This window comes from Sus scrofa, chromosome 6, assembly GCF_000003025.6.
Source record: "Sus scrofa isolate TJ Tabasco breed Duroc chromosome 6, Sscrofa11.1, whole genome shotgun sequence".
Taxonomy (NCBI): Eukaryota; Metazoa; Chordata; class Mammalia; order Artiodactyla; family Suidae; genus Sus; species Sus scrofa.
Genome location: NC_010448.4, coordinates 43,870,538 through 43,882,563, shown reverse-complemented (window position 1 = coordinate 43,882,563; position 12,026 = coordinate 43,870,538). Strand labels below are relative to the sequence as shown.

At 38.7% G+C, this 12,026-nt stretch overlaps 1 protein-coding gene across 1 annotated transcript in view; it reads right to left on the bottom strand.

Annotated features, from left to right (window-relative positions):
* LSM14A (LSM14A, mRNA processing body assembly factor) overlaps positions 1 to 12,026 on the bottom strand; it is a 53,816-nt gene that overhangs the window by 19,134 nt on the left and 22,656 nt on the right. The window contains 1 exon segment of the mRNA NM_001315798.1: positions 3,020 to 3,142. Coding sequence (NP_001302727.1) covers positions 3,020 to 3,142 — 123 coding nt within the window.

Here is a 12,026-nt window from a genome sequence, read left to right as displayed (position 1 = left end):
AGTAAAGTCTTCCCAATAATCAATCTTTGTATTTAGGAATACGATACACATCTCTGATTATATGCAACTTCTTTTATGTCCTTCTATTATATTTTGTGTCCTTCATCACAGAAGTTGGCAATATTTCTATTTCTCATCATTGTGAACATCTTTTATCTCCATAAACAGTCAGTGGGTTAGGTTTTAGCATAACTATTAATTTTTGTACATATTCTTTACATTTTACCTTTATCTAATTTAAGTCCCTTTTTGGTTCTGGCTTCTTCAGTGAATTCTCAGTTCTAAGTAGAAAGTCAGCACTGGCAAAAAATGCTAATTCTAACATTCATATTTCTTTTTTTTCTATGTATTCCTGACATAGCTAAAAATTCCAGGACAATGCTGAGTAGCAATGATAATCAGCATCCTTATTTATGATTTTAATAAGAACTTTTCTGGTGCTTCAATATTAAGATAAATACTGGCTACTAATTAAGATAGCTAACATCTACTGAGCATGTTCTATACATGTCAGGCACTATGCTAATGGCAAACATGCATTTATAAATTTAATACTTAAAGAGGGTTCCCATTGTGGCTCAGTGGTAACAAACCCAACTAGTATCAATAAGGTTTCGGGTTCAATCCCTGGCCTCGCTCAGTGGGTTAAGGATCTGGCGCTGCTGTGAGCTGAGGTGTAGGTTGCAAATACGGCTCAGATTCTGCGTTGCTGTGGCTGTGGTGTAGGCCGGGGGCTACAGGTCTGATTAGACCCCTAGCCTGGGAACTTTCATATACCACAGGTGTGGACCTAAAAAGCCAAAAAAAAAAGTAACCCTTATAATAAGTCTGTTGGTTTATCAGTAAAGGCTCATTTTATTTTGTCTTTTTTGGATCCAAGCCACATCAGTAACCCACCTCACAGCTCACGGAAATGCCAGATCCTAACCCACTGAGCAAGGCCAGGGATTGAACCTGCGTCCTCATGGATACTAGTCGGGTCAGTTACCACTGAGCCATGACGAGAACTCCAAAGCTCGTTCTATGGTATAGAAAACTAATGCTTAAAAAGATTAAGTATTTTCTCCAATGCAGAATTCTTAAAAAAATAAAATAACAAACTAGCACTCATACACTTATGTGAACCTAGAAAAAAGTATGGATGTATATATATGCGATTTTTGGGTAGTAAGATTATGGGTATTTTTTTTTTTTTTCCTATGCTGAGTGTATTTCTAATTTACCTACAACAAATCTTTAGAATTTAAACAATGAAAAAAATTAAGTTATTTTAAATCAATACGAATAAAAGTAACTACAACTATTTCAAAATATCTAAAGTAAGATACATTGGACTGTTTAGCTTTGGATTGATTTTACCCTCAAGAGCTTAAAAAAATATTTTCCTGGAGTTCCCGTCGTGGCGCAGTGGTTAACGAATCCGACTAGGAACCATATAAGCTTTCGGGTTCGATCCCTGCCCTTGCTCAGTGGGTGAACGATCTGGTGTTGCCGTGAGCTGTGGTGTAGGCCGCAGACGCAGCTTGGATCCCGAGTTGCTATAGCTCTGGCGTAGGCTGGCAGCTACAGCTCCGATTAGACCCCTAGCCTGGGAACCTCCATATGCCGCGGGAGTGGCCCAAGAAATGGCAAAAAGACAAAAAAAAAAAAAAAAAATTCTCCTATGATTACAGCATTTTTCTGAAATGACTTTACATTATTTGATTTAACAATAAACATCCATATGAAGCAATGGGCCAATAACATCCACTCTAGCAGTAGATAAGGAATCTTAGGACCACTGTACATTACGAGTTTGGTTGGTGAAAAAACAGAATTAAAAAGAAATGAGATAGGATCCTTTAAGCTTTCTCTTTTTTTCCCCTGCACCTGTGGCATGCAGAAGTCCCTGGGCCAGGGATCAAACCCATTCCACAGCAGTAACCAGAGCAATAGCAGTGACTATGCCAGATCCTTAACCTGCTGAGCCAGCAGGGAACCCCTATTTAAAATGTAGATCCTCAAGCTCCAGGGATTCTGATGTAGCAGTTCTCAGGATCTATGTTTTTTTGTTTGTTTGTTTTGTATTTTTAGGGCCGCACCCAAGGCGTGTGGAAGTTCCCAGGCTAGGGGTTGAATCAGAGGTATAGCTGCCAGCCTACACCACAGCCATAGCAACACCAGTTTCAAGTCACAACTGTGACCTATACCATAGCCCACATGTTCTGGATCCTCACCCCACTGAGCAAGGCCAGAGACTGAACCTGCATCCTCATCGATACCAGCCAGGTTTGTTACTGCTATGCCACCAGGGGAACTCCAGGATCTACATTTTTAAGAAGCATTCCAAATCAAATAATTTGGTTGTGAGTGGTCCATACTGAGCACCATTGCTCTAGATTCTATAAGGATGACAGGAAAGATCCAACAGCATAATGAATAGTTTGTTTCTTTAGCTGCTATTTCAAGTTCATCGAAGATGGTTTATCCTCAGTGGTGAGTTTGAGACTGATCTGTAATATTTAAGTACTATATACAAATAATAGAATTGCCTTGTAAAAAAAAATGGTCAAACTTAGACAATGTTCACCATTTCAGTTTTATGATCTAAGAACTATAAAAAGTGGAAGTCAATCAATTATAAAAAATGGCAAGTCACACAATTATAATAAATAGTGAAAAGTTATTCAATAATATACTTATTTCAGCAGCAATTAGAAAAATTTAAAAAGAACTAAATAGGAATTCCTGTTGTGGCTCATCAGGTTACGACCTGACTAGTAGCCATAAGGATGCAGGTTTGATCCCTCGCCTTGCTCAGTGGGTTAAGGATCTGCTGTTGCTGTGAGCTGTGGTGTAGGTCACACAAGGCTTGGATCCCGTATTGCTGTGGCTGTGGTGTAGACTGGCAGCTGTAGCTCCAATTTGACCCTAGCCTAGGAACTTCCATATGCTACAGGTATGGCTGTATGAAAAAAAGAAAAGAAAAAACCACTATAGAAGTTTAGAATGGAAATAGCTGAATGAAAAAAGAGCTTACCTTGAGATAATTGTGTTTTTAGAGATCTTGTATCCTGTGTAAAGGCAGAACCAACTGCACTACTTTGGGAGAGGGTACCGCTGTTTGATGCTTCTGTTCCAAAGGATGTCAAGGAGCCTCCAGCTTTAAGATTTTTTTTAAATGACAAAAAAAATTTTTTTTTAATTTTAAGCTTTTCAATTATTTAAGGTAACATACCACTTGAATGATAATTGTCCCCTGCCCTGTAACACTTGTGTAAATTAATAATAATGAAAATGAATGAAACTGAATCAAAAAATAATTTGAAATCTCTGACAATATAGGAAAAAAAGCAAGCCAATATACAATCCAGCATCCCAGCATTCTTGGATGCAAACAAGTTTTGTAACATGCAATACTGCCCTGCATAGTTATGCAGATGGAACAACAAAAATGTATATCAGATAGAAAAGTAACAGAAATGGTACATTCAACACCAACATTAAGGTTCAACTCTTTTAATACCAAGCATTTGCACAAATAGCCAAATCAGCAGACAGGTCTACAAAGAGCTTTTCCAGCATTTCCAAGACAATGGATAATGAACTCCAGTCCATTTTAATGCTTCCCCTCAGGACAGTATTGTGGGGCTGCATTCTGCCTAAAGTAACCACAGAAAGTTCTGGTAATTATGAGTAACAAAATCCCTTAGGAGGACCCCATTCTTTGCTATACTAGGTTATGTCAATCATCCTTACACTTCTTCAGACTTTACCAATCATTCACCTTCCATGTACTGTGCTCTTTTTTTTTTTTTTTGTCTTTTTGCCATTTCTAGGGCCACTCCTGAGGCATATGGAGGTTCCCAACCTAGGGGTCTAATCGGAGCTGTGGCATCCGGCCTACACCACAGCCACAACAACTCGGGGATCCGAGCCGTGTCTGCAACCTACACCACAGCTCACGGCAATGCTGGATCCTTAACCCACTGAGCAAGGCCAGGGATCGAACCTGCAACCTCATGGTTCTAGTTGGATTCGTTAACCACCACGCCGCAACGGGAACTCCTGTGCTCTCTTCCTAATGTTTAATCTATGTAGGTTTTCTCTAGCAGGAAATGTTTCAACATAGCCTTTCTTCTCTCACCTTTAAATCCAACCTAAAAATAATACTATAGTGCTTAAGATCCTCTGACAGCTTTCCACTGCCCTCAAGAAAAAACATTCAAACTATTTACCTTCATTTATAAGGACTTCCCCCTCATCTGCCTCCCTTATTACTTTCCGTATTTTCATGTCTACTCCACTAAAGTTTATCCACCTGCTTTAGAATTATTTAAAGATTATGATCATGCGGTAGCCCCCCTCTCACACCCAACCCCCTGAGATCTTCTCATTTCCAAGATGAGCAACTCCAGTTCTTTCAATCATCACTCACCTTTACATGGTCTATAAGCCTTGCCCCTTGTGATTTCTATTAATTTAATGAATTGCTGTTGTTTATATCTCTCTTAAAATGGGGCATCGGAGCCTAAGACAAGAGTTCTGTTGTGGCACAGTGGGTTAAGGATCCAGTTGTCACTACCATGGCTCGGGTTCAATTCCTAGCCCAGGAACTTCCGCATGCTACAGATGTGGCCAAAAACAAACTTGAAAAGAAAAAAAGGTATAAACAACAAGGTCCTACTGTATGGCACAGGGAACTATATTCAATTTCCCATGATAGACCATAATGGAAATATTTAAAAAAGAAAGTATATATATTTATGTACAACTGAATCACTTTGCTATACAGCAGAAATTAATACAATATTGTAAGTCAACTATACTTCAATCAAAAGTTAAATAAATAGGGAGTTCCCATTGTGGTGCAGCAGAAACAAATCTGACTAGTATCCATAAGGATGTGGGTTTGATCCCTGGCCTTGCTCAGTGGTTAAAGATCTGACGTTGCCGTGAAGTGTGGTGTAGGTCACAGACATGGCTTGAATCCCGCGTTGCTGTAACTGTGGTGTAGGCCGGCAGCTGTAGCTCCGATTTGACCCCTAGCCTGGGAACTGCCAATATGCTTCAGGTACAGCCCTAAAAAGCAAAAAAATGAAACAAATAAATAAAAAGAGAAAAGAGGTTCCCATTGTGGCTCACTGGGTTAAGGACCCAATGCTATCTCTGTGAGGATGTAGGTTTAATCCCTGGCCTTGCTCAGTGGGCTAAGGATCTGGCATTGCCACAGGCCCTAGGTGCAGCTCTGATTCAACCTCTGTTCCAGGAACTTCCTCCTGCCACAGGAAAGGCTATAAAGATTTAAGAGAGAGAGAGAGAAAAGCACACTTCCATGAAAAACTAAAATGAACATTAATCAAATATGTTTATAAAAAAATTTCCTTTTCTGAATCTTGAAACTGGGAGTAAACTTCCTCATTCTTTAAGATTGTTTTGGCTACTATAGGTTTTGTATTTCCACACAAATATTAGAACTGGCATGTCAATTTCCATTTTTAAAGTGTCTGATGGGATTTTGATCAGGGTTATGTTCAATCTATAAACCAATTTTGATTTTGGGGAAAGTATCATTGTAAAAATAATATTCAATATTCCAAACCATAAGCATATATTAACTCTCCACTTATTTAGATCTTTAATTTCTCTCAGCAATGTTTGGCAGCTTTTATAGTAGAGTTTTCCCACCTTTAGTACTACTAATATGTTGGGCCAGATAATTCTTTCTTGTTGGGAGAGGCTGTCCTATGTATTGTAGGATTTTAAGTAGCACCCCTGGCCTCTACCTACTAGATACTGGAAGTATACTCCAGCTGCAATAATCAAAAATGTCTAGGAGTTCCCGTCTTGGCACAGTGGTTAACAAATCCGACTAAGAACCATGAGATTGCAGGTTCGATTCCTGCCCTTGCTCAGTGGGTTAAGGATCTGGCATTGCCGTGAGCTGTGGTGTAGGTTGCAGACGTGGCTCAGATCCCAAGTTGCTGTGGCTCTGGAGTAGGCCGGCTGCTACAGCTCTGATTAGACCCCTAGCCTGGGAACCTCCATATACCGAGGGAGCAGCCCAAGAAATGGCAAAAAGACAAAAAAAAAAAAAAAATGTCTCCAGCATTACCAAATGTTCCCTGAGGGAGAGGTATAGGATGAACTCCCCTCTACTGAGAACCACTGTTACAAAGGTTTTAAGATATCTTTTATTATATTCATTTCTGGGTATATGATGTTACTGATGCTATTTAAGCTATGTTGCATTTTATGTTTCATTTACCAATAGTCTATCCTAGATCAGCAAACTTTATATATACGTAGCCAGATGGTAAATAAAATATTTTAGACATTTCAGGCCAAATCTCTGTTATAACTCTACCCTTATAGTGAAAAAGTAGCCACAGACAACACGTAAATATATGGGTATGGCTGCATTCCAATAAAATTTTATTTACAAAAAAAGAAGGCTGGTAGGATTTAGTCTGCAGGCCATAGTTTGCCAAACTGTCTGTTCTAGAATACAAAAATACAGTTGATTTTTATATACTTACAATGCATTCCCTTACCATGCTAAATTTACTCATTCATTCTAGTGGTTTGAATATTCAAAAAATACGCATTTTCTACATACAGAATCATGTTACTTTCAAATAATGACATTTTTAGCTCTGCCTTTCCAATCTTTAAAGATTTTACTTTTTTTTTTCTTGCCTTACTGAATTAACTAGGACTTCTAGGACAACACTACATGAAATTTTGCATTTGGTTTATTCTTTACCTCAAGGGAAAAGCATTCATTATCCCACTATTACGTGTGTAAGCTTCTCATTTCACTGATCAAATGAGAAAATTCCCTTCTATTCCTTAGCTTTTTTTTGTAAATCCTTAGTTGTTGATAAATGGGTACTGAATTATATCAAATGCTTATTCTTTTTTAAAATTTTTACTTAAGTAGAGTTGATTTATAATGTTGTTAATTCCTGCATATATATATTTCCATTATGCTTTATCACAAGATAATGAACATACTTCCCTGAGCTATACTGCAGGACAATGTCATTGATCCATCCTATATAGTTTGCATTTGCTAATCCCAAACTCCTAATCCTTCTCCCTCCCAACCCCTCATAAACCACAAGTCTGTTTTGTATGTCTGTGTGTCTGTTTCATAGATATGTTTGTTTGTGTTCTATTTTATTATTATTATATTTTTAAGGGCCACACCCACAAGCATATGGACGTTCCCAGGCTTGGGGTCCAAAGCAGAGCTGTAGCTGCTGGCCACAGCCACAGCAATGCCAGATCCAAGCCATGTCTGCAACATATACCACAGCTTAGTTGGATCCTTAACCCACTGAGTGAGGCCAGGGATCGAACCTGTGTCCTCATCAATGCTAGTCAGATTTATTTCTGCTGAGCCATGATGAGAACTGCTGTGTCATATTTTAGATTCCACATACATGGTATCACATGGCATTTGTCTCTTTCTGCTTCTCTCAGTATGATAACCTCTAGGTCCATCCATGTTGTTGCAAATGGCATTATTTAATTCTTTTTTATGGCTGAGTAATATTCCATTGTATATATTACACACCACATTTTCATCCATTCATCTGTTGATGGACATCAAATGCCTGTTCTGAATCTCGCAGGCTTGCGGTTTTTCTCCTTTATTCTGTTAATGTGGTAAATTACTAATGATTTTCAAATGTTAAAACATCTTTGCATTCCTGAAATAAACTTCACTTTGTCTTATGTACTACTACCTTTTTTAGGAACTGCTGGCTTCCACTGCTAATACTGTGTTAAGGATTTATTAATATATGTATATGGAAATAGCTATAATTTAATTTTCTGTAATGATTTTATTTAGATTTTGGTATTTCAATTTGCTTGCCTTGGTTATCTGGTTGGGAAGTGTTCTTCTTTATTCTCTCTCAAAGAATCTGTGTAAGATTGGTAAAATTATTTCTTTCCTAAATGGTAGACTTTATCAGTAAAGCAAATATTCTAGAATTTTCTTTATGGACGATTTTATTTATTTATTTGCTTTTTTGGGCTCCACCAGTGCCATATGGAAGTTCCCAGGCTAGGGGTTGAATTGGAGCTGCAACTGCTGGCCTATGCCACAGACACAGCAACAAATGCCAGATCCAAGTCACATCTGTGACCTACACCACAGCTCACAGCAATGCTGGTTCCTTTAACCCACTAATCGAGGTCGTGGATGGAACCTGCATCCTCATGGATACTAGTCGGGTTTGTAACCCCCTCTCGGGAACTCCTTTATGGATGATTTTAAATTACAGTTTCAAGCTCTTTAAAAGATAAGAGAGATACTGAGAGTCTATTTCCACTTGTGTTGGTTTAGGAAAGGTGTATTTTTTTTTTTTTTGTCTTTTTGCCATTTCTTGGGCCACTCCCGCGGCACATGGAGGTTCCCAGGTTAGGGGTTGAATCAGAGCTGTAGCCGCTGGCCTACACCAGAGCCACAGAAACATGGGATCCAAACTGCACCTGCAACCTACATCACAGCTCACGGCAACGCCGGATCCTTAACCCACTGAGCAAGGCCAGGGATCGAACCCACAACCTCATGGTTCCTAGTCAGATTCGTTAACCACTGAGCCACGATGAGAACTCTGGAAAGGTGTATTTTCAAGGAATTTATCTATTTCATCTAAGATGCCAAATTTGTTAACATAAAGTTGTTCACAATATCTTCATATTACCCTTTTAGAATCTATAGTGATGTCTACTCTTTTCTTCTTGATATTGGTGACTGAAGTCTTTTTTTCCCCTTGCTCAGTCTTGCTAGAGGCTTATTTTATAAAACTTTTCAAAGAATCAACTCACGGCTTTTTCGATGGATAGTAACATACATGTTTCGGCTTGTTTCTATTCCATTGATCTCTGCTTTAAAATTTTTCTTCCTTTTAGTGCTTTTGGGCTACTATACTTTCTTTCTGTTTTTTTTTTTTTAAGCTTCTTAACAAGCTAGCGGCTCTTTGGATTGGGCCTACAGCATGCAAGTTCCCAGACCAGGGACTGAACCCACACCACAGCAGTGACCCGAGCCATAGCAATGACAACACCAGATCCTTAACCTACTGTACCACTAGGGAACTTTCCCCTGTTTTTTTTTTTTTTCTGTCTTTTTGCTATTTCTTTGGGCCGCTCCCCGCGACGTATGGATGTTCCCAGGCTAGGGGTCGAATTAGAGCTGTAGCCACTAGCCTACGCCAGAGCCACAGCAACTCGGGATCCAAGCCGTGTCTGCAACCTACACGACAGCTCACGGCAACGCTGGATTGTTAACCCACTGAGCAAGGGCAGGGACCAAACCCGCAACCTCATGATTCCTAGTCAGATTCGTTAACCACTGCGCCACAACGGGAACTCCAATGTTTACATACTTAAAGTCATAACTATATAAAAATATTCACAGAAAAGAGTTAATTTTAATAAAACCTGTTAACATACCAATGAGTTTCAAGATACACTTGAAACTGGATTTGTAATTCAGTGAAATAAACTGACAGTGATTATTTCAGTGGAATTAAAAAAGAATGGGCTGTAATTTGAGATTTAAAAACATATTCTTGGAGTTCCCGCTGTGGAGCAGCAGAAAAGAATCTAAGAACCATGAGGTTGCAGATTTGATCCCTGGCCTCGCTAAGCGGGTTAAGGATCTGGCGTTGCCGTGAGCTATGGTGTGGGTTGCAGATGCAGCTCAGATCCTGCGTTGCTGTGGCTGTGGCTGTGGCTGGCAGCTGTAGCTCTGATTTGACTCCTAGCCTGGGAATCTTCATATGCCTCGGGTGTGGCCCTAAAAAGCAAAAAAAAAAAAAAACAACAACAACAACAACAAAAAAACCCCAAAAAACCCCCATTCTTTACTTTGGGAATTTCAATAAAGGTGTACTTAAGTGACCTCTATTTATGTAACAGCTATAAAAACAAACAAAATCTGATCAGATTATACCTAGCTTTTGCACATGACAACCTCCAATCATAAGTAGGACTGTTATTAGCCAGCCCTAGGATACTTTCTCCCTACAGTATTATATTTTTCTCAAACTTTGTTACTATAAACAAAGAATGCTCTCAAACATGCTATATGTGAATATCTCTCATAGGTGATGTTAAATGGGATAATCACCCACATTCCACTTAATACTCCTTAATAGTTTTACTATTCCCTAATAATGGCATTATCTCCATTCCATTTTTGAAAATCCACCATGTGGAAAAAAATGCTTATTTTTAATTTTTTTTTTTTGGTCTTTTTAGGGCTGCACCTGTGGCATATGGAAGTTTCCAGGCTAGGGGTCAAATCAGAGCTGCAGTTGCCAGCCTATACCACAGTTCACAGCATGGTGGATCCTTAACCCACTGAGTGAGGCCAGGATCAAAACCGAATCCTCATGGATATACTAGTTGGGTTCATAACTCACTAAGCCACAAAGGGAACTCCAGAAAATGCTTATTTTAAATGGATATATCTTATGTAGATTTAAAATAATATTCAATGAAATTTGGTAACTGGATATATCTAGACTTTTAAAAAATGTTACTGTTCTAGGATAGAAAGCCCAGAATTAAACCCATGCACCTACAGCCAACTCATCTATGACAAAGGAGGCAAGAATATACAATGGAGAAAGGACAGCTTGTTCAATAAGTGGTGCTGGGAAAACTGGACAGCCACATGGAAAAGAATGAAATTAGAACATTCTGCTAACACCATACACAAAAAGAAACTCCAAATGGATTAAAGACCTAGATATAAGACCAGACACTATACAATTCTTAGAGGAAAACATAGGCCAAATACTCTCTGATATAAACCACAGCAACATCTTCTCAGATCCACCTCTGAGAGTATTGACAATAAAAACAAAAATAAACATACGGGACCTAATCAAACTTCAAAGTTTCTGCACAGCAAAGGAAACCCTAAACAAAATGAAACGACAACCCACAGGATGGGAGAAAATCTTTGCAAGTGAATCAACTGACAAGGGATTCATCTCCAAAATTTATAAACACTTTCTGCAGCTCCATACCAAAAAAACAAACAACCCCATCAAAAAATGGGCAGAAGATCTAAACAGACAGTTCTCCAAAGAAGACATACAGATGGCTAAAAAACACATGAAAAGATGTTCAACATCACTCATTATTAGAGAAATGCAAATCAAAACCACTGTGAGGTACCACCTTACGCCAGCCAGAATGGCCATCATCAAAAAGTCTACAAATAATAAATGCTGGAGAGGGTGTGGAGAAAAAGGAACCCGATTACACTGTTAGTGGGATTGTAAATTGGTGCAACCACTGTGGAAAGCAGTATGGAGATTCCTCAGAAAACTAAACATAGAACTATATTTGATCCAGCAATCCCACTCCTGGGCATCTATTCAGAGAAAACCACAATGCGAAAAGACACATGTACTCCGATATTCATTGCAGCACTATTTACAATAGCCAAGACATGGAAACAACCTAAATGTCCATCGACAGAGGAGTGGATCAAGAAGATGTGGTACATATACACAATGGAATATTACTCAGCCATTAAAAGGAACGAAATACCGGCATTTTTAGCAATGTGGATGGACCTAGAAATGATCATGCTAAGTGAAGTCAGCCATACAATGAGACACCAACATCAAATGCTTTCACTGACATGTGGAATCTGAAAAAAGGACAGACAACTTTCTTTGCAGAACAGATGCTGACTCACAGACATTAAAAAACTTATGGTCTTCAGAGGAGACAGTTTGGGGGGTGGGGGGATGTGCTTGGGCTGTGGGATGGAAATCCTGTGAAATTGGATTGTTATGATCATTATACAACTACAGATGTGATAAATTCATTTAAGTAATAAAAAAAAATGTTACTGTTCTAAGAAATGGCATTTATGGAACCATTAATCACTAAGGACATTAAAGTCTTTAATGTACAAAAGAAATACCAAACAATATATCTGAAAATTTGTGGTTAAATTTCATAATCTTTGTGGTAAAGACAGAGAAATTACCAAAAAAAAAAAA